The 21,319-nt window shown below is 40.5% G+C and overlaps 6 protein-coding genes across 6 annotated transcripts; 2 read left to right on the forward strand and 4 right to left on the reverse strand.

Moving 5' to 3' along the window:
* Positions 1-3,796: 3,796 nt before the first annotated feature.
* Positions 3,797-4,569, reverse strand: LOC311240236 (hemoglobin embryonic subunit alpha-like). Its single transcript, XM_084328785.1, has 3 exons — positions 4,417-4,569; positions 4,105-4,312; positions 3,797-4,007 (listed from the first exon to the last, which is right to left on the reverse strand). Exons 1-3 carry the CDS (start codon positions 4,509-4,511, stop codon positions 3,879-3,881), a joined length of 432 nt encoding a protein of 143 aa, XP_084184911.1. The 5' UTR covers positions 4,512-4,569; the 3' UTR covers positions 3,797-3,878.
* A 2,184-nt stretch (positions 4,570-6,753) lies between these two features.
* Positions 6,754-7,705, forward strand: LOC311240800 (hemoglobin subunit beta-2-like). The gene is made up of 3 exons (XM_084329389.1): positions 6,754-6,920; positions 7,120-7,342; positions 7,488-7,705. The coding sequence occupies exons 1-3, from the start codon at positions 6,829-6,831 to the stop codon at positions 7,614-7,616; spliced, it is 444 nt and encodes a 147-aa protein (XP_084185515.1). The 5' UTR covers positions 6,754-6,828; the 3' UTR covers positions 7,617-7,705.
* A 1,109-nt stretch (positions 7,706-8,814) lies between these two features.
* On the reverse strand, positions 8,815-9,587 carry LOC311241228 (hemoglobin embryonic subunit alpha-like). Its single transcript, XM_084329984.1, has 3 exons — positions 9,435-9,587; positions 9,123-9,330; positions 8,815-9,025 (listed from the first exon to the last, which is right to left on the reverse strand). The coding sequence occupies exons 1-3, from the start codon at positions 9,527-9,529 to the stop codon at positions 8,897-8,899; spliced, it is 432 nt and encodes a 143-aa protein (XP_084186110.1). The 5' UTR covers positions 9,530-9,587; the 3' UTR covers positions 8,815-8,896.
* A 5,537-nt stretch (positions 9,588-15,124) lies between these two features.
* LOC311239960 (hemoglobin subunit beta-2-like) lies at positions 15,125-16,078 on the forward strand. Its single transcript, XM_084328427.1, has 3 exons — positions 15,125-15,293; positions 15,493-15,715; positions 15,861-16,078. The coding sequence occupies exons 1-3, from the start codon at positions 15,202-15,204 to the stop codon at positions 15,987-15,989; spliced, it is 444 nt and encodes a 147-aa protein (XP_084184553.1). The 5' UTR covers positions 15,125-15,201; the 3' UTR covers positions 15,990-16,078.
* A 1,109-nt stretch (positions 16,079-17,187) lies between these two features.
* LOC311240165 (hemoglobin embryonic subunit alpha-like) lies at positions 17,188-17,958 on the reverse strand. Its single transcript, XM_084328705.1, has 3 exons — positions 17,806-17,958; positions 17,494-17,701; positions 17,188-17,396 (listed from the first exon to the last, which is right to left on the reverse strand). Exons 1-3 carry the CDS (start codon positions 17,898-17,900, stop codon positions 17,268-17,270), a joined length of 432 nt encoding a protein of 143 aa, XP_084184831.1. The 5' UTR covers positions 17,901-17,958; the 3' UTR covers positions 17,188-17,267.
* A 2,122-nt stretch (positions 17,959-20,080) lies between these two features.
* Positions 20,081-21,032, reverse strand: LOC311241030 (hemoglobin subunit beta-2-like). The gene is made up of 3 exons (XM_084329699.1): positions 20,866-21,032; positions 20,444-20,666; positions 20,081-20,298 (listed from the first exon to the last, which is right to left on the reverse strand). The coding sequence occupies exons 1-3, from the start codon at positions 20,955-20,957 to the stop codon at positions 20,170-20,172; spliced, it is 444 nt and encodes a 147-aa protein (XP_084185825.1). The 5' UTR covers positions 20,958-21,032; the 3' UTR covers positions 20,081-20,169.
* Between the last annotated feature and the right edge of the window lie 287 nt (positions 21,033-21,319).

The raw sequence follows: 21,319 nt of genomic DNA on the forward strand, positions 1-21,319 counted from the left end.
AGAAAGACTTTCGTCTTGTTTCCATCAGGGTTCCCCATTTTCAATTCATCATAACATATATGACATACACGACATACAGATAGACAGTACTGTTTATTTACAGACAGAGTTTCTAAAAGAGATATACGTTTTAGGGGGAAGAAACTGTACATTGGGGGGGTTGGGTGGTGGGGGGGGGGGGGGGGGTTGGACATTTACCAGTTTCGAATTGCGGCCTCCCGTAGGTGCTCTTTGAGAGCGTTTTGAAGATGGGTAGGGATTCACATTATTTTATGGACCTTCTCGGTCCTCACTCCACGACGGTGGAATGAACTTCGCACCACAATCAGGAAAAATTATAAATTTATCATTGTAATTATATTGTAATCTTTGGGTTCATTTATTGTTTTCTATAAAATATACTTGGTCATAATAATTGTAGATCAAAGAATGAGTAATGTTCTTTTAATATATTAGAATTAATCATATCTAATTATCTTTATTATACCAGCCTATTTATTTAGGTTTATTGACATTCTGATAGTTTATTGATTTTAAATGGAATTCATTGGAGAATGTATTATTTTGGGATACTGTGATTGTAATACAACACTGTGATTATTGCCATATATATTGTTCTACATATATATATACCTTGTTCTAAGCCAGATCAGTTGTCAGTTACACCTGAGAATAAAGTAAAGTCACTGAAGAGCAGTTTGTTTTAATTAATTAAAATCTTTTCTTAAAATATATTCATCCCAAGTCTGGTGTCCGTTGTGGGTGGAACACGTACACGGATCTGTAAATATCATCAGTTACAAGTCAGGCGATCTTAATTGGCTGTGTTTTTACAGTGATTTTATTACACTGAAAGGTTAACCTTCTGTAATGCGATAGTGAAAGGGTTAACCGTCTGTAGTATGGTAGTGAAAGGGTTAACCTTCTGTAGTGTGGTAGTGAAAGGGTTAACCGTCTGTAGTGTGGTAGTGAAAGGTTAACCTTCTGTAGTGTGGTAGTGAAAGGGTTAACCGTCTGTAATGTGGTAGTGAAAGGTTAACCTTCTGTAGTGTGGTAGTGAAAGGGTTAACCGTCTGTAATGTGGTAGTGAAAGGTTAACCTTCTGTAGTGTGGTAGTGAGAGGTTAACCTTCTGTAGTGTGGTAGTGAAAGGTTAACATTCTGTAGTGTGGTACTGAAAGGGTTAACCGTCTGTAATGTGGTAGTGAAAGGGTTAACCTTCTGTAGTGTGGTAGTGAAAGGTTAACCTTCTGTAGTGTGGTAGTGAAAGGTTAACCTTCTGTAGTGTGGTAGTGAAAGGTTAACCTTCTGTAGTGTGGTAGTGAAAGGTTAACCTTCTGTAGTGTGGTAGTGAAAGGGTTAACCGTCTGTAATGTGGTAGTGAAAGGTTAACTTTCTGTAGTGTGGTAGTTTGATTGATTGATTGATTGAAAAGTTTATTAACAGATTGCAGAATGGGTACAGTACAGTACAGCTCAATACATACAATTGTTAAGGGGATGCAGACCTGAGAAAGACTTTCGTCTTGTTTCCATCAGGGTCCCCCATTTTCAATTCATCATATGACACACATGACATACAGATAGACAGTACTGCTACATCTATACATTTATGACATACCAGATTTGCAAATACAGTACTGTTTGTGATACTAAAAAAATCCAGAAAAAGAGTGTATATACATTTGACATAGAAACTGTACATTGGAGGAGGTTGGGTAGGTGGGGTGGGGTTGGGTGGGGCTGTACATTGGAGGTGGGGGGGGGGTTGGGTAGGCTGGGGGGGGCACTGTACATTGGAATACTGACAAAGCCATGCTTGGTCTTTATTGTACAACTGGGTTAGGACATTTGTAGGGGCCAGTTTCGAATTGCAGTCTCCCGTAGGTGTTCTTTGAGAGGTTAACCTTCTGTAGTGTGGTAGTGAAAGGGTTAACCTTCTGTAGTGTGGTCTATCTAGGTCGTCCTCGGACGGGCCCTCCATCGGTGCTTCCAGTCATCCCGATCCTCCATGCATCTGGCTGCTCGCCGGTGCTTTCTGTTCCCGCATCTCTCCTGAGTACATCCACGTAGGTTAGTGTGGGACGTCCTCGTGATCGATGCCCGTGTGTTGGTTCCCACGGCACAAGTTTGCTGGTTGGCAGCTCATGGTGTCTCTGGCAGTGACCTGCCAGCCTCATTCTCCTGACTGCCACTTAATCGCTCACCTTTAGCACCCCCCCATACAAGTTTGCATTAGTGACATGCTCATCCCTGTTGATGTTGAGCACCACACGCATCATTCTGGTGTAGCACCCATCCAAGGACTTCTGCAGGGTGGGCTTCAAGGTCCAGCATTCACTGCCATACAAAAGGACAGACTCAACTGTTGCATGAAAGAAGCTGAGCTTGATTTGACGGGGGAGGTTGGATTTCCACACACTGGTCATGCCGTTCAGAGCCCTCCACGCAAGCGCCTTCCTCACTTTAAGGTCTTGCTCGGACGAGTTGACCCACGAGCCCAGGTACTTGAAATCACTGACTTCCTTTAGAGCAGAGCCTCCTGTTGTCCTTAGAGGTGGATGATCCGGGAGGACGTTATACATTATGACCTCGGTTTTCTTGGCATGAAACAAGAGTATAATATATAATTTTATTACTGTACCCCTGGTTTCCAACTGGTTAAGTTTAGGCTAAAAGAAATAAATAAAAAAATAGGGCGAAGAAAACGTTTTTTTCCTATAGGGCAAAGAAAACGTTTTAATAAATTTTCAATCAATCATTCCAATAATACACAGTTGGATGTGTTAGTTGGTTGGATGCACTTCAAGCTGCTTCCACATGAGGCAACTTCTCTCAATCATTCCAATAATACACAGTTGGATGTGTTAGTTTGGTTGGATGCACTTCAAGCTGCTTCCACATGGAGTTGTGGGAACTACTTTTTCTGGCGGATGGTTTTTTCAATAAATCTTCGATTAATGTGTGTTTATTGTATAGAAATAAGGTTGGATGAATCTGGCAGTTGTATAAAAGCTTTACACCACGTGCAGTCGTGATTTGTGACCAATAAACCATGCCTAGGGGGGTCTAACGACCCTCGGCTGCGCCTCGGGCCTAACAACCACCCCTAGGCATGGTTTATTGGTCACAAACCACTCCTGCGTGTGATGTAATGCTTAAGTATTATCCTAAGTATTCTAATAGTCTATTGTCCATCCTTTCTTCTTCAACGTTTATTACTGAGAATATGTTGCTTATTCTGTTCAACAAGTTCACTGTTCACGTGGAAATTGTAGGTGAAAACTAGTAAAAAGTACTCTATTTCAGTGATGGCTGTAGGAATGTAGAGCTATTTAACAATTAAGTAGCACTTATCTGACAGCTGGCCGTTTTTTCTTATGTTTGGCCAAAACACTCATTGCATTTTCCTTTAGTTGTTGTTAAGAAATCACCATTATCTTGATTCAAAGTATGGTTTAATAAATTAGTTTAATATTAGTTTAAATCAGTAAACATAGATTTACTAAATGCTGATAAAATTTGAGTTATGCAACATAGCTCACATAATTTTTGTATCTGGATTTACTCATTTAAAACAAATAAGTGGTAAATTAGGCCTCATGGCTCAGTCTGCTCATTTTCAGTAGGTTATTGAGATGGTGTGCTTAATGTTAATTATTGATCCACCAATGATCTTATTAAGGCCACGCCCACTAGCCCACCTGACAGAGAGACATGTGATCCTACCACCAACAACAGTTTGTCATTCACTCACAACAATAACAATAACAACAACAACAACCACCAGAAAACAAATTGTCTTGCATTTGGACATTTATTCAGATCAGATTCAAAGACAGAGCGCATCATGGGTTATGCTTCTCCTCTTGCTTGCAGTTTATCGGTACTTCTCGGCCAGAGCCAGAGCCAGAGCAGCCAGGAACTTGTCCAGAGCCACGTGGACCTCAGGGGTGAAGTCGTTGGGGTACATGATGGCCAGAACTACCAGGATGCAGTGGTTGATGATCTGGAGGCAGAGAGCAGAAGATGGTTAGTCACTTGTGTCGTCATGTGATGTAGAGACTCACGTAGAGCTGGTGGATCTCAGGACACCATCTGCTCACCTTGAAGTTGGACGGGTCCACTCGCAGCGTGAAGGCGTGCAGCTCACTGAGAGGGAGAAGGCCTCCGGTCAGATCGTCCATCAGGCCCACGGCCTCGCCAACTGCACCCATGACGGTCATTCCGTGCTTCCTGACCGGAGCAGAGCCGGGGGTCGTCTCCTTCCAGTGGGTGAAATAAGTCTTGGTCTGCGGGTACACCACCAGCATCCTGACATGACACAATGTGAGAACAGTTGTCAGGTGCCGTTTTAAATAGAGACCACATTCACAACATTCCATCAGAAGGTCCAAACTGCAGAGATTGAGGCTTACCTGCCGAGAGCATCGGTTCCGATTTCCTCAGACTTGTCGGCAATCTTTGCCCAGAAGAGCTTGACGGCGGCCTTGTCCTTGGCTGTGAGACTCATCTTGACTGTTCCAGCAGAGACTTAGATGCTGAACTCAGGCGGCGGCCAGACTTATATACACACAACAAAGTGTGGGCACACCCGACCGCACCTCCGAGATAAGGGCATGTGGCATCTTGGATGCTTTCCAAATACATAAATAAATGTAATGGACTGCATTTATATAGTGCTTTTATCCAAAGCGCTTTACAATTTATGCCTCACATTCACCCACCGATGGGGTGCAAGGTCCCAACCTGCTCATCGGGGTCAGTTAGGGGTTAAGTGTCTTGTTCGACGCGCTGCCGGGAGGAGCTGGGATCGAACCGTCTCATTACCAGACGACCGCTGTACCTCCTGACCCACTGCCGAGATACAGTAGATATATACTTTGTCGAGCAAGTCTGGAATTATTTCTTAAAACACAGGTGACCACGGGGGCTGTGAACAGCTTGCACGAGATCAATATATATATATAGGATTACAGATTTACAGTATCTTTTAAATTGGATTAAATCGTGGTTTATCATTTACTTGGTTTTAAACTAAGCAGTATTACATTTAAACCAGATTATATTAGAGATTAATTTTAACCTGTTAATCTGTAGACCGTTTTCGCCTAAAGGTACATGCCTAAGTAAATGGAAGATTGCTCCACTTCTGCAAGGTCAATTAGCATGTTCTTGGTATCTAGGAGCATCTAGGGACATGGGGGAATGTATTACCAGTGTCAGAAATATTGTGTCTGTTACTAGTAATTATTCAATTGTAATGAATACATTTATGATTAATTATGATTAATGATTTTGATGATGATGATCAAAAATCGATACAGGTAGGAGAAAATGCTCACTGAGCTCACTCACCACCTTATTGAGATCATGTGTACAAAAAATCTAAGCAAATGAATAAAGGGAAGATGATTAAACAGAAGGATTTGTAGATACAGTAATTAATGATAATCGACTTTAATTATAAATTCATATTTGACCTTGAACTTGACCTTGGCCTTATTATGGCCAAATCATACATCTATGGATAGGGAAAATGCTCCTCTTTCCAATGGCAGGGTTAAATCTGGATTTAGTCATTTCCTTTCGGTTTTACGATAAAAGAGATATAATTAGCATTTTTCCGATAAATTCTTATTTTCAGTAAATCGTATAAAACATCGGTAAAAATGAAAATATACACTTTGACTGCTGTTTTGATAGGGTTATGGTCGTTACTCTTGGCAATCTTTTTTTTTTTTTTTTTAAATAAAACATTAACCGCTTAACATCCAAGGGCCCACATGTGGGCTCTCATGAGGACGATTCGCGATGCCACTTTGCCGACCTCTAGCGGCTTGTGTGTGCATTTCTTTTAATACAATGTATAGATAGAATTAAAGCCCTGTTTGTTGCCTGTCAATTGCCCTTTCAGGTGACAAAATCTGTTCAGCGGTTCTCGAGTTACATGCCGCTATGTGAGGCGTACAACAGGGTTGTAGCCAATGAGTGTGGCTTTCCAATGATACCCCAAGATATGATAATTGGGGATCTAATACGGTCTCTATTGATCGATTTATGATAAAGAAAAGCAGGCTTTTAATGTTGCTCCAAAACAAGATCTTTGTGATGGCAACTGACTCGCATTCTCGATGAACATTATGCACCAATGCCTCCTCATTTTTACTTTGTTGACACATTTAAACAAATGTATAAAGACTAAGATATTTTATGTATATATATTAATATTGCTTCGTTTTATAAGTACACAATATAGTGTATTGGCCACATTCAAACTAATTTACTTTCCATAACTGTCAAAGGAAATGTATGTGTGCAAAACTGTTTAGTTTTCACGTGTTGTATATCGTTGTTGTTGTTGTTGTTGTTGTTGTAGTAACAGATGGTGAGGAATGACGAAGAAGAAAAGATCTATACAATTGTTGTAAAAAAATAAACATAATAATAACTAATAATAATACAAATATATATATATTTCTTCCAAATATCGAATATCTTCTAGACCTATATAAATGGATAAAATGTCCAACAATGTTTAAGTCACATTTACTGTGTTGCTGCCAGTGAATTGCTAGATTATAGAATTCATTAGAAACAACAGAAACGACCAATCAACAGCATGCAGACTTTCTCTGCTCGTTATCTTGTATTATCTAAAGATCTGTAGCATTTTGATGGACCAGCCCACAATCCTCCTGCGACCAATCACAGACTGGGAGGGGAGAAGGGTTCCTTTAAATAACGGTTACAGACACAGGCCGATACCAGACAAGTCCTCATCTCTTTCAGTTTCAGAAAGTACTCTTGCAGAGAAAACAGTCGGCAACATGGCTGAGTGGACAACCTTTGAGCGTGATACCATCGAGAAGCTCTTCGCCCATTTGGACTATGAAGCCACAGGCGCTGCAGCTCTGTCCAGGTGAGCTGTTTGTTGCTGTACTTGCCTTTAAAAGAGACAGGTGTCACCTGTAGAATGAATTAGACAGCTAACCAGACGTGGTTCATTGGATAATATTACAGTTATCCCATCAAAAACAACTCGTTACTCCATTACTTCAGCTACCGAATGCTTACTGGTCCCATGTAACGATGTATCCATGTGTCTCTCTGTTCTCCAGGTGTCTGGTCGTCTATCCGTGGACCCAGAGGTATTTCACCAGCTTTGGAAACCTCTACAACGCCGCTGCCATTATCGGAAACCCGCTGATCGCCAAACACGGAGCCACCGTGCTGCACGGACTGGACCGCGCTCTGAAGAACATGGACAACATCCCAGAGACATATAAAGAGTTGAGCGCTCTGCACTCCGAGAAACTGCACGTGGATCCCGATAACTTCAGGGTAAGACACGCAATTCTACACAAAACACATGCATTATTATTCTGCCATTTCTCAAAGTGGGCCTATACTAGACCAACAGCGTAGGGTGTTTTGTTCACAAGCTGCAGCCTAATCTAATGGTTGAACGTCTCCTCTTGTGGTGCAGCTGCTGGCCGACTGTCTCACCATCGTCGTCGCAGCCCAGTTGGGAGCCGCCTTCACCGCTGATGTGCAGGGAGCTTTCCAGAAGTTCTTGCGCGTGGTGGTGTCCGCCCTGGGAAAGCAGTACCACTAGACCAGACAGCAGAGCGCCATCCGAGGACCACCATCTTGTCCCTATCCTCTGTCAAAAGAAAATAAAACTATCTTGAAACAAGAAACAAATGGCTTGTTGTCCATGACTGTGTTCATTCATGCAGGCCTTCATTAACTCCTAAATCGAATATGCTTTACCTGAACAAGCGAATGTTTGTATATGTATTTATTTTAATTTATTTATGATTCTATTTAAATTATATATTTAAAAACAACAGGATTAACAAACTCGTTTTACTTTTGTCCTTTTTAGTAGCAACAAATCGAGATGAACACTTTGAATAAAGCTACTACAGCTTCCATCCTTCACGCCTCCTTCCCAATGACTTTTGCATTAAATAATAATTATAATAATAACTAATGTATAGCCCATTATGACATCATATACATTTTATAGCTTTTAATACTATATACCACTAATACTAATATTAATAATTTATTGTTCTAATTCTTGTATTATGAGCTTGATAATTATGGAAATAGAAGAAATTGGATGTAAAGAGAGAAATTCAATGTCATGTATAGATTGAATGAAACAAGAGTATAATATAGTATTATCCTAAGTAGCCTAATAGTCTATTGTCCATCCTTTCTTCTTCAAAGTTTATTACTGAGAATATGTTGCTTATTCTGTTCAACAAGTTCACTGTTCATGTGGAAATTGTAGGTGAAAACTAGTAAAAAGTACTCTATTTCAGTGATGGCTGTAGGAATGTAGAGCTATTTAACAATTAAGTAGCACTTATCTGACAGCTGGCCGTTTTTTCTTATGTTTGGCCAAAACACTCATTGCATTTTCCTTTAGTTGTTGTTAAGAAATCACCATTATCTTGATTCAAAGTATGGTTTAATAAATTAGTTTAATATTAGTTTAAATCAGTAAACATAGATTTACTAAACGCTGATCAAATTTGAGTTGTGCAACATAGCTCACATAATTTTTTTATCTGGATTTACTCATTGAAAACAAATAAGTGGTAAATTAGGCCTCATGGCTCAGTCTGCTCATTTTCAGTAGGTTATTGAGATGGTGTGCTTAATGTTAATTATTGATCCACCAATGATCTTATTAAGGCCACGCCCACTAGCCCACCTGACAGAGAGACATGTGATCCTACCACCAACAACAAGTTGTCATTCACTCACAACAATAACAACAACAACCACCAGAAAACGAATTGTCTTGTGTTTGGACATTTATTCAGATCAGATTCAAAGACAGAGCGCATCATGGGTTATGCTTCTCCTCTCGCTTGCAGTTTATCGGTACTTCTCGGCCAGAGCCAGAGCCAGAGCAGCCAGGAACTTGTCCAGAGCCACGTGGACCTCGGGGGTGAAGTCGTTGGGGTACATGATGGCCAGAACTACCAGGATGCAGTGGTTGATGATCTAGAGGCAGAGAGCAGCACATGGTTATTCACGTGTGTCGTCATGTGATGTAGAGACTCATGTAGAGCTGGTGGATCTCAGGACACCATCTGCTCACCTTGAAGTTGGACGGGTCCACTCGCAGCGTGAACGCGTGCAGCTCACTGAGAGGGAGAAGGCCTCCGGTCAGATCGTCCATCAGGCCCACGGCCTCGCCAACTGCACCCATGACGGTCATTCCGTGCTTCCTGACCGGAGCAGAGCCGGGGGTCGTCTCCTTCCAGTGGGTGAAATAAGTCTTGGTCTGCGGGTACACCACCAGCATCCTGAAATGACACAATGTAAGAACAGTTGTCAGGTGCCGTTTTAAATACAGACCACATTCACAACATTCCATCAGAAGGTCCAAACTGCAGAGATTGAGGCTTACCTGCCGAGAGCATCGGTTCCGATTTCCTCAGACTTGTCGGCAATCTTTGCCCAGAAGAGCTTGACGGCGGCCTTGTCCTTGGCTGTGAGACTCATCTTGACTGTTCCAGCAGAGACTTAGATGCTGAACTCAGGCGGCGGCCAGACTTATATACACACAACAAAGTGTGGGCACACCCGACCGCACCTCCAAGATAAGTGGGCACGTGGCATCTTGGATGCTTTCCAAATACATAAATAAATTTTATGGACTGCATTTATATACAATTTATGTTTCACATTCACACACCGATGGGGTGCAAGCAGGGCCGGACTGGGGAAATTATTCATACCGGGAGATATAGCGTGAAATATAGCCCCAATCAGGCCACTTTTTAAACGGGGGTCTGGGGGTCCCCCACCAGGAATTCTTTTGTTACAAAGACTTAATTTCCTGCATTCTGGTGAATTTGAGTGCATGTGAATCACAAACTAATGAGCCAACAATTGCTTAGTACAATGTACTGTTATGAACCTCAAATAAAACTGTTGTGGCACTAGCAATGCTACTCTCTCCACCTTCAAAAAGAAAAAAGGAAGAGCACAACATATTTTTCTATTTACTATTATAATACAGTTAACCACTCTCTCCACCTATTCAAACAGAGCAAGAGCACAATACCATTGATTGATTGATTGATTGATTGGAAATTTTATTAACAGATTGCAGAATGGGTACAATACAGTACGGCTCAATACACACAATTGTTAAGGGGATGCAGACCAGAGAAAGACTTTCGTCTTGTTTACATCAGGGTCCCCCATTTTCAATTCATCAGGACATATATGACATACATGACATACAGATATTCAGTACTGCTACATCTATACATTTATGACATACCAGATTTTTAAATACAGTACTGTTTGTGATACAGAAGGAGTCAAGAAAAGGGAGTATATACATTTGACGTAGAAACTGTACATTGGAGGAGGTTGGGTGGGGTTGTGTGGGGGGGGGTTGGGTACATTGGGATATTGTCAACCATACTGGGTAATTTACATTGGAGGTGGTTGGGGGGGGGGGGGGGGAGAAACACTGTATAAACAAGCAAAACTGTACATTGAGGGGGGGGGGGGAGACACTGTACAAACAAGCAAAATTGTACATTGGACTATTGACAACCATACTAGGTAACTGACTGTACATTGGAGGGGGTTGGGTTAGGACATTTACAGGGGCCAGTTTTGAATTGCATATTCACTTTACTGATGCAATACCCATCAACAGTTAAAATAGCCCTTTACACAAACATTAAATAACAAACCTTTCATTACAATACTATAATAACAGTAGCCACTACCAGAATAGTGACACATGTATCGCGTGTGGTGAGCACACGCATGCATGCACAACGGAGACAGAAGATTGCGTTGTCTCAATCATTTTAAAGTATGAGCTCATGCACTGACTGAAATGTCCAACAAAAAGCATCAATTGTCAAATAATATTGATCACATTAACTAGACTAGATGTTTTTGAGGAAATTAGAAAGGGAACAACAACTTAACAGTTGTGTCTGATCAGATTCTTATTTTTTGATAACTTTGCAGTGATTATGTTTGTAGCCAATATATGTGGCAAAGGTGTGTAATCTTTGAATTATCTTTGAATTATTTTGAGTTTCTCTTTCATAAATAGTTTATTCAACTTCAGCCCCAATCATAACCACCACATATTGTTTTTTGTAATGTCAGATTTAACAACTCCTTTCAGAAAAGTGGGAGTATTTCATTTTTAATCTGAAGTTGAATACAATATTTATGGAAAAGAAAGTGGGAAATTATTTCAACATATAATCTTTTTATGGCGTTTTTCAATTTAGTCCCCTAATATGGTAAGAGTATAACACTTTAGTTTTCAGACACAAGGGTTAAATTATTTATTTGTTTCTTGGCAGATTTAACATTGGGCTTTTGACAGGGGAGATGATGCATTGCATGGTAACGTTAGCTAGCTAACATCCACATGTTTATTTTTATCACTGACTAACCTGCTGGTTCCTTGACCTTGGTGCAAGAAAACATTTGATAAATGTTGCCAGATTTAGCAGCATCTCCTGTAAGGGCCTTTCTTTTTCTTTGTTTTATCCCTCTCTCCTCCACCCTTTCTCTTTCTTCCACTGTCCATCTTGACATCAACATTAATTGACTTTCGCTCTACTGTATCTCTCCCGAGTCTCTCACTACCTGGCTCACTGCCTGGCTGTTATTCTGCATCTGAGTGCCATCTGCCATTCCATTCGCCGCATCCGCTGTCAATCAGTTGTATCGCCTGGTCCCGCCTCCACCAATCACAAGCGGCAGCACGGCTCCATTGTGTGTGTGTGATCCGCGTGAGGGAGAGAGAGTCAGATAGTTCTCCAACTCTGTCGCAGACAGTGAAATCCTGGTTGTTCCCCACCCACCTAGGTTATCTAACTATTGCGCCGCGCCGCCGCCACAACTAGAAACAATGGCCTGGCAAAAAAAAAATATATATATATTATAATAAAAAAAATATATAATTTCTTCTTTTTTTTCTTTTCGCAGGCCAGGCCACCGGGAAAACTCCCGGTGCTCCCGATGGCCAGTCCGGGCCTGGGTGCAAGGTCCCAACCTGCTCATCGGGATCAGTTAGGGGTTAAGTGTCTTGTTCGACGCGCTGCCGGGAGAAGCTGGAATTGAACCGTCTCATTACCAGACGACCGCTGTACCTCCTGACCCACTGCCGAGATACAGTAGATATATACTTTGTCGAGCAAGTCTGGAATTATTTCTTAAAACACAGGTGACCACGGGGGATGTGAACAGCTTGCACGAGATCAATATATATATATAGGATTACAGATTTACAGTATCTTTTAAATTGGATTAAATCGTGGTTTATCATTTACTTGGTTTTAAACTAAGCAGTATTACATTTAAACCAGATTATATTAGAGATTCATTTTAACCTGTTAATCTGTAGACAGTTTTCGCCTAAAGGTACATGCCTAAGTAAATGGAAGATTGCTCCACTTCTGCAAAGTCAATTTGCATGTTCTTGGTATCTAGGAACATCTAGGGACCTGGGGGTATGTATTTCCAGTGTCAGAAATATTGTGTCTGTTACTAGTAATTATTCAATTGTAATGAATAAATTAATTATGATTAATTATGATTTATGATTTTGATGATGATGATCAAAAATGTATACAGGTAGGAGAAAATGCTCACTGAGCTCATTCACCACCTTATTGAGATCATGTGTACAAAAAATCTAAGCAAATGAACCGCGGGAAGATGATTAAACAGAAGGATTTGTAGATACAGTAATTAATGATAATCGACTTTAATTATAAATTCATATTTGACCTTGACCTTGACCTTATTATGGCCAAATCATACATCTATGGATAGGGAAAATGCTCCTCTTTACAATGGCAGGGTTGAATCTGGATTTAGTAATTTCTTCTTTTTACGATAATTAGCATTTTCCGATAAATTTGTATTTCCGATAAATTGTATAAAACACAGGTAAAAATGAAAATATACACTTTGACTACTGTTTTTGATAGGGTTATGGTCTTTACTCTTGGCTACAAAAAAAATATTTAAAAACATTGACCTCTTAACATCCAAGGGCCCACATGTGGACGATTCTTTGCCGACCTCTAGTGGCTCGGGTGTGCATTTCTTTTAATACAATATATAGATCCTATTTGTTGCCTGTCGATTGCCCTTTCAGGTGACAAAATCCGTTCAGCGGTTCTCGAGTTACATGCCAATATGTGAGGCGTGCCCCAAAGTACGCAAAAGTACACATTACCACCCCCGACTCCCGGGGCTCTAGCTCCGTCAATAATTTGGCGATCTCGAAAGTCTTTGCACAGGGTTGTAGCCAATGAGTGTGGCTTTCCAATGATACCCCATGATATGATAATTGGGGATCTAATACGGTCTCTATTGATCGATTTATGATAAAGAAAAGCAGGGTCCCCCTATATTGGGACCTTGTTAAGCTGTAGCCCTATTTTCAGAAATTTCGCCTAAAGGTACATGCCTAAGTAAATGGAAGATTGCTTCACTTCTACAAGGCCAATTAGCATGTTCTTGGTATCTAGGAGCATCTAGGGACCTGGGGGAATGTATTTTCACTGTCAGAAATATTGTGTCTGTTACTAGGCTTGAGTAAATTGTAATGGAAAAAAGGAGAATATAAATTATGTTTATTTTTGCATCTGTGCCGGTGAATAACACCATGTTACAATTGTGAGCAAACCGAGCCCACTCACTGAGCTCATTCACCACCTTCTTGAGATCAAGTGTAAAAAAATCTAAGCAAATGAATAAAGGGAAGATGATTAAACAGAAGGATTTGTAGATACAGTAATAAATGATAATCGATTTTAATTATAAATTCATATTTGACCTTGAACTTGACCTTGACCTTATTATGGCCAAATCATACATATGGATAGGGAAAAGGCTCCTCTTTCCAATGGCAGGGTTAAATCTGGATTTAGTCATTTCCTTTCGGTTTTACGATAAGAGATATAATTAGCATTTTTCAGATACATTTTTATTTTCGGTAAATCGTATAAAACATCGGTAAAAATTCAAATATACACTTTGACTACTGTTTTTGATAGGGTTATGGTCTTTACTCTTGGCAAAAAAAAATTAATAAAAAAATAAACATTAACCTCTTAACATCCAAGGGCCCACATGTGGGCTCTCATGAGGACGATTCGCAATGCCACTTTGCCGACCTCTAGCGGCTTGGGTGTGCATTTCTTTTAATACAATGTATAGATAGAATTAAAGCCCTGTTTGTTGCCTGTCAATTGCCCTTTCAGGTGACAATCTGTTCAGCGGTTCTCGAGTTACATGCCGGTATGTGAGGCGTACAACAGGGTTGTAGCCAATGAATGTGGCTTTCCAATGATACCCCAAGATATGATAATTGGGAATCTAATACGGTCTCTATTGATCGATTTATGATAAAGAAAAGCAGGCTTTTAATGTTGCTCCAAAACAAGATCTTTGTGATGGCAACTGACTCGCATTCTCGATGAACATTATGCACCAATGCCTCCTCATTTTTACTTTGTTGACACATTTGACCAAATGTATAAAGACTAAGATATTTTATGTATATATATTAATATTGCTTCGTTTTATAAGTACACAATATAGTGTATTGGCCACATTCAAACTAATTTACTTTCCATAACTGTCAAAGGAAATGTATGTGTGCAAAACTGTTTAGTTTTCACGTGTTGTATATTGTTGTTGTTGTTGTTGTTGTTGTTGTAGTAACAGATAGTGAGGAATGACGAAGAAGAAAAGATCTATACAATTGTTGTAAAAAAATAAACATAATAATAACAATAATAATAATACAAATATATATATATTTCTTCCAAATATCGAATATCTTCTAGACCTATATAAATGGATAAAATGTCCAACAATGTTTAAGTCATATTACTGTGTTGCCAGTGAATTGCTAGATTATAGAATTCATTAGAAACAACAGAAACAACCAATCAACAGCATGCAGACTTTCTCTGCTCGTTATCTTGTATTATCTAAAGATCTGTAGCATTTTGATGGACCAGCCCACAATCCTCCTGCGACCAATCACAGACTGGGAGGGGAGAAGGGTTCCTTTAAATAACGGTTACAGACACAGGCCGATACCAGACAAGTCCTCATCTCTTTCAGTTTCAGAAAGTACTCTTGCAGAGAAAACAGTCGGCAACATGGCTGAGTGGACAACCTTTGAGCGTGATACCATCGAGAAGCTCTTCGCCCATTTGGACTATGAAGCCACAGGCGCTGCAGCTCTGTCCAGGTGAGCTGTTTGTTGCTGTACTTGCCTTTAAAAGAGACAGGTGTCACCTGTAGAATGAATTAGACAGCTAACCAGACGTGGTTCATTGGATAATATTACAGTTATCCCATCAAAAACAACTCGTTACTCCATTACTTCAGCTACCGAATGCTTACTGGTCCCATGTAACGATGTATCCATGCGTCTCTCTGTCCTCCAGGTGTCTGGTCGTCTATCCCTGGACCCAGAGGTATTTCACCAGCTTTGGAAACCTCTACAACGCCGCTGCCATTATCGGAAACCCGCTGATCGCCAAACACGGAGCCACCGTGCTGCACGGACTGGACCGCGCTCTGAAGAACATGGACAACATCCCAGAGACGTATAAAGAGTTGAGCGCTCTGCACTCCGAGAAACTGCACGTGGATCCTGATAACTTCAGGGTAAGACACGCAATTCTACACAAAATACATGCATTATTATTCTGCCATTTCTCAAAGTGGGCCTATACTAGACCAACAGCGTAGGGTGTTTTGTTTACAAGCTGCAGCCTAATCTAATGGTTGAACTTCTCCTCTTGTGGTTCAGCTGCTGGCCGACTGTCTCACCATCGTCGTCGCAGCCCAGTTGGGAGCCGCCTTCACCGCTGATGTGCAGGGAGCTTTCCAGAAGTTCTTGCGCGTGGTGGTGTCCGCCCTGGGAAAGCAGTACCACTAGACCAGACAGCAGAGCGCCATCCGAGGACCACCATCTTGTCCCTATCCTCTGTCAAAAGAAAATAAAACTATCTTGAAACAAGAAACAAATGGCTTGTTGTCCATGACTGTGTTCATTCATGCAGGCCTTCATTAACTCCTAAATCGAATATGCTTTACCTGAACAAGCGAATGTTTGTATATGTATTTATTTTAATTTATTTATGATTCTATTTAAATTATATATTTAAAAACAACAGGATTAACAAACTCGTTTTACTTTTGTCCTTTTTAGTAGCAACAAATCGAGATGAACACTTTGAATAAAGCTACTACAGCTTCCATCCTTCACGCCTCCTTCCCAATGACTTTTGCATTAAATAATAATTATAATAATAACTAATGTATAGCCCATTATGACATCATATAAATTTTATAGCTTTTAATACTATATACCACTAATACTAATATTAATAATTTATTGTTCTAATTCTTGTATTATGAGCTTGATAATTATGGAAATAGAAGAAATTGGATGTAAAGAGAGAAATTCAATGTCATGTATAGATTGAATGAAACAAGAGTATAATATAGTATTATCCTAAGTAGCCTAATAGTCTATTGTCCATCCTTTCTTCTTCAAAGTTTATTACTGAGAATATGTTGCTTATTCTGTTCAACAAGTTCACTGTTCACGTGGAAATTGTAGGTGAAAACTAGTAAAAAGTACTCTATTTCAGTGATGGCTGTAGGAATGTAGAGCTATTTAACAATTAAGTAGCACTTATCTGACAGCTGGCAGTTTTTTCTTATGTTTGGCCAAAACACTCATTGCATTTTCCTTTAGTTGTTGTTAAGAAATCACCATTATCTTGATTCAAAGTATGGTTTAATAAATTAGTTTAATATTAGTTTAAATCAGTAAACATAGATTTACTAAACGCTGATCAAATTTGAGTTGTGCAACATAGCTCACATACTTTTTTTATCTGGATTTACTCATTGAAAACAAATAAGTGGTAAATTAGGCCTCATGGCTCAGTCTGCTCATTTTCAGTAGGTTATTGAGATGGTGTGCTTAATGTTAATTATTGATCCACCAATGATCTTATTAAGGCCACGCCCACTAGCCCACCTGACAGAGAGACATGTGATCCTACCACCAACAACAAGTTGTCATTCACTCACAACAATAACAACAACAACCACCAGAAAACGAATTGTCTTGTGTTTGGACATTTATTCATCAGATTCAAAGACAGAGCGCATCATGGGTTATGCTTCTCCTCTCGCTTGCAGTTTATCGGTACTTCTCGGCCAGAGCCAGAGCCAGAGCAGCCAGGAACTTGTCCAGAGCCACGTGGACCTCGGGGGTGAAGTCGTTGGGGTACATGATGGCCAGAACTACCAGGATGCAGTGGTTGATGATCTGGAGGCAGAGAGCAGAAGATGGTTATTCACGTGTGTCGTCATGTGATGTAGAGACTCACGTAGAGCTGGTGGATCTCAGGACACCATCTGCTCACCTTGAAGTTGGACGGGTCCACTCGCAGCGTGAACGCGTGCAGCTCACTGAGAGGGAGAAGGCCTCCGGTCAGATCGTCCATCAGGCCCACGGCCTCGCCAACTGCACCCATGACGGTCATTCCGTGCTTCCTGACCGGAGCAGAGCCGGGGGTCGTCTCCTTCCAGTGGGTGAAATAAGTCTTGGTCTGCGGGTACACCACCAGCATCCTGAAGTGACACGATGTAAGAACAGTTGTCAGGTGCCGTTTTAAATACAGACCACATTCACAACATTCCATCAGAAGGTCCAAACTGCAGAGATTGAGGCTTACCTGCCGAGAGCATCGGTTCCGATTTCCTCAGACTTGTCGGCAATCTTTGCCCAGAAGAGCTTGACGGCGGCCTTGTCCTTGGCTGTGAGACTCATCTTGACTGTTCCAGCAGAGACTTAGATGCTGAACTCAGGCGGCGGCCAGACTTATATACACACAACAAAGTGTGGGCACACCCGACCGCACCTCCAAGATAAGTGGGCACGTGGCATCTTGGATGCTTTCCAAATAGATAAACAAATAGATAGTAGATATATTTACAGTAGTAGATACTTTATTGTCAGAACAAGTCTGAAATTATTAATTGCTTGCATCACAAGTGACCACGGGTGATGTGGACATCTTGCATAAGATACAAATAATAATTATATATATATATAAACTCGCTCCATTAAGTGGACACGTGACATTTTGGATGATTTCCAAATGCATAAATACGTAGATAAATAGATACAGAAGATATATTTACAGTAGATATTTATTGTCAGAACAAGTCTGAAATGATTGCTTGCATCACAGGTGACCACATGTACAGCTTGTATGAGATACAAATAATAAAACATTTTTTAATTATTATTTATCATTATATTATATATATATATAAATATAAATATATATATATAATATATAAAAAAAAATCGCTCTGTCACCAGTATAGCTGGCCTATACGTGTGTAATCTTCAACTTGATCTTGGTCTTGTATGCAGTTTCTGAGGGGGGGGGGGGGGGGGGGGGGGGGTTCAGAGCCTGCAAAATACATTTACTGTAATTAGTGTGGGTGACCAGGCAAAGCCAGTCACACCCACACTATTAAAACCTATACACTTTATTTATTCTTTATTATTCCGCAGATTTCTGTCCGCTAACTCCTCCCAGAGCTTTCGCACCACATACAAGTGTAAGGTATCAAAACGACCGGCTTGGTCCAACTCGAGTTGCTTTAACTTTTTGGAAAGTGTCACCGCACCGTTTGGCTACAAATCGACTCTAAACGGGCAATTTTTGTACATATGGAACAAATGGCGGATGTTAATAACCCTAGAGTGTAGAAACTGCATTTTTTGTTTTATAATCACCTTTTGTAAATTGTGAGAGGGATCTCAATTTTGGACGTAGATATAAAAACAACACACAAAAACGATGCCACAACTGTGCCCTCGCTGATAAAATAAAAATAAATGGAATTGGACATTTCTATCTCAACTTATGGCCATTTCTTTGACAGTCATGCTCCACATACACACTAATGGACTCTCCACTCTAGCTAAAATCTGTGATTTCACCGTTCCTTCCCTTGTCTTCCGACTGATAGTATATATTCAGATAAGATTCTTTATTGCCTATATTTATTGTAATGTATAATATAACTGATAGGGCATACAGACCCTCACCTGCACCTTTGTTTACACTGTTTCTTTTTTGTCATATCTTTATATTCAGATATAATTGTATTGCCTATATTTATGCCTTTTACTATTACCCTGCCCATACCTGTACCTCCCCTCCCCCTCCTGCTATGGCACCTGAGTTTCCTGAATAAGGGAATATATATATATTTTTTTTATGTAGGCACTACAGGACATTCGCTTGTTTATTGTTTATTGTTTAAAAAGGATCCCCATTAGCTGTCACCTAAGTGGCGAGCTAGTCTTCCTGGGGTCCACATAGAAAGACAACACAAAACATAACAACATAAGATACATATGACAATCACAATTAACAATGATAATCTAAAAACAGTAAAACATTGTAGACATCATTATCTAAAAACATTGTAACATTGTCTAAAAACAGTAAAACATTGTAGACATCATTATCAACATCAGAATATTTTGCTCACATATTTAAGTAGTGCATTCTCAGGTGGTATTTGAAAGACACTTTACTATTCAATTTACTTATGTTCAGTGGGCAGTTATTCCAATGATTGATGGCACGATAAACAACAGTCCTCTTTAAAGCATTTGATTTTGGACGTGGTAACATAATCTGTCCATCATCAGCTGACCTAGTAAAATAAGAATGAACCTGACTGCATCTGACAATTTGTTTGTATAAGAAAACAGGTTGAGACGAAAAGACAGTGTTCCTGAAAAATTTAACTGTGTTGAAAACCAGCCTATTCTCTACCGTTAACCATGAGAGTTGCCGGTGCATAGTGATGGTGTTTGTTCTCATGGAACAATGTAAAACAATGTAAAACAAGGTAAAGCATATTCAATTTAGGAGTTAATGAAGGCCTGCATGAATGAACACAGTCATGGACAACAAGCAATTTGTTTCTTGTTTCAAGATAGTTTTATTTTCTTTTGACAGAGGATAGGGACAAGATGGTGGTCCTCGGATGGCGCTCTGCTGTCTGGTCTAGTGGTACTGCTTTCCCAGGGCGGACACCACCACGCGCAAGAACTTCTGGAAAGCTCCCTGCACATCAGCGGTGAAGGCAACTCCCAACTGGGCTGCGACGACGATGGTGAGACAGTCGGCCAGCAGCTGCACCACAAGAGGAGAAGTTCAACCATTAGATTAGGCTGCAGCTTGTAAACAAAACACCCTACGCTGTTGGTCTAGTATAGGCCCACTTTGAGAAATGGCAGAATAATAATGCATGTATTTTGTGTAGAATTGCGTGTCTTACCCTGAAGTTATCAGGATCCACGTGCAGTTTCTCGGAGTGCAGAGCGCTCAACTCTTTATACGTCTCTGGGATGTTGTCCATGTTCTTCAGAGCGCGGTCCAGTCCGTGCAGCACGGTGGCTCCGTGTTTGGCGATCAGCGGGTTTCCGATAATGGCAGCGGCGTTGTAGAGGTTTCCAAAGCTGGTGAAATACCTCTGGGTCCACGGATAGACGACCAGACACCTGGAGGACAGAGAGACGCATGGATACATCGTTACATGGGACCAGTAAGCATTCGGTAGCTGAAGTAATGGAGTAACGAGTTGTTTTTGATGGGATAACTGTAATATTATCCAATGAACCACGTCTGGTTAGCTGTCTAATTCATTCTACAGGTGACACCTGTCTCTTTTAAAGACAAGTACAGCAACAAACAGCTCACCTGGACAGAGCTGCAGCGCCTGTGGCTTCATAGTCCAAATTGGCGAAGAGCTTCTCGATGGTAGTACGCTCAAAGGCTGTCCACTCAGCCATGTTGCCGACTGTTTTCTCTGCAAGAGTACTTTCTGAAACTGAAAGAGATGAGGACTTGTCTGGTATCAGCCTGTGTCTGTAACCGTTATTTAAAGGAACCCTTCTCCCCTCCCAGTCTGTGATTGGTCGCAGGAGGATTGTGGGCTGGTCCATCAAAATGCTACAGATCTTTAGATAATACAAGATAACGAGCAGAGAAAGTCTGCATGCTGTTGATTGGTTGTTTCTGTTGTTTCTAATGAATTCTATAATCTAGCAATTCACTGGCAACACAGTAATATGACTTAAACATTGTTGGACATTTTATCCATTTATATAGGTCTAGATATTCGATATTTGGAAGAAATATATATATATTTGTA

Source organism: Notolepis coatsorum (genome assembly GCF_963971535.1).
Source record: "Notolepis coatsorum genome assembly, chromosome: 14".
NCBI lineage: Eukaryota > Metazoa > Chordata > Actinopteri > Aulopiformes > Paralepididae > Notolepis > Notolepis coatsorum.

Bases quoted from the DNA above. Each gene is read 5' to 3' on its own strand.
- LOC311240236 (XM_084328785.1), bottom strand. From the start codon at position 4,511: ATGAGTCTCACAGCCAAGGACAAGGCCGCCGTCAAGCTCTTCTGGGCA. The intron at 4,313-4,416 runs GTAAGCCTCAAT...GTGTCATGTCAG, and splicing joins GGAACCGATGCTCTCGGCAG to GATGCTGGTGGTGTACCCGC. The intron at 4,008-4,104 runs GTGAGCAGATGG...CTCTGCCTCCAG, and splicing joins TGGACCCGTCCAACTTCAAG to ATCATCAACCACTGCATCCT.
- LOC311240800 (XM_084329389.1), top strand. From the start codon at position 6,829: ATGGCTGAGTGGACAACCTTTGAGCGTGATACCATCGAGAAGCTCTTC. The intron at 6,921-7,119 runs GTGAGCTGTTTG...TCTGTTCTCCAG, and splicing joins GGCGCTGCAGCTCTGTCCAG to GTGTCTGGTCGTCTATCCGT. The intron at 7,343-7,487 runs GTAAGACACGCA...CTTGTGGTGCAG, and splicing joins TGGATCCCGATAACTTCAGG to CTGCTGGCCGACTGTCTCAC.
- LOC311241228 (XM_084329984.1), bottom strand. From the start codon at position 9,529: ATGAGTCTCACAGCCAAGGACAAGGCCGCCGTCAAGCTCTTCTGGGCA. The intron at 9,331-9,434 runs GTAAGCCTCAAT...GTGTCATTTCAG, and splicing joins GGAACCGATGCTCTCGGCAG to GATGCTGGTGGTGTACCCGC. The intron at 9,026-9,122 runs GTGAGCAGATGG...CTCTGCCTCTAG, and splicing joins TGGACCCGTCCAACTTCAAG to ATCATCAACCACTGCATCCT.
- LOC311239960 (XM_084328427.1), top strand. From the start codon at position 15,202: ATGGCTGAGTGGACAACCTTTGAGCGTGATACCATCGAGAAGCTCTTC. The intron at 15,294-15,492 runs GTGAGCTGTTTG...TCTGTCCTCCAG, and splicing joins GGCGCTGCAGCTCTGTCCAG to GTGTCTGGTCGTCTATCCCT. The intron at 15,716-15,860 runs GTAAGACACGCA...CTTGTGGTTCAG, and splicing joins TGGATCCTGATAACTTCAGG to CTGCTGGCCGACTGTCTCAC.
- LOC311240165 (XM_084328705.1), bottom strand. From the start codon at position 17,900: ATGAGTCTCACAGCCAAGGACAAGGCCGCCGTCAAGCTCTTCTGGGCA. The intron at 17,702-17,805 runs GTAAGCCTCAAT...GTGTCACTTCAG, and splicing joins GGAACCGATGCTCTCGGCAG to GATGCTGGTGGTGTACCCGC. The intron at 17,397-17,493 runs GTGAGCAGATGG...CTCTGCCTCCAG, and splicing joins TGGACCCGTCCAACTTCAAG to ATCATCAACCACTGCATCCT.
- LOC311241030 (XM_084329699.1), bottom strand. From the start codon at position 20,957: ATGGCTGAGTGGACAGCCTTTGAGCGTACTACCATCGAGAAGCTCTTC. The intron at 20,667-20,865 runs GTGAGCTGTTTG...TCTGTCCTCCAG, and splicing joins GGCGCTGCAGCTCTGTCCAG to GTGTCTGGTCGTCTATCCGT. The intron at 20,299-20,443 runs GTAAGACACGCA...CTTGTGGTGCAG, and splicing joins TGGATCCTGATAACTTCAGG to CTGCTGGCCGACTGTCTCAC.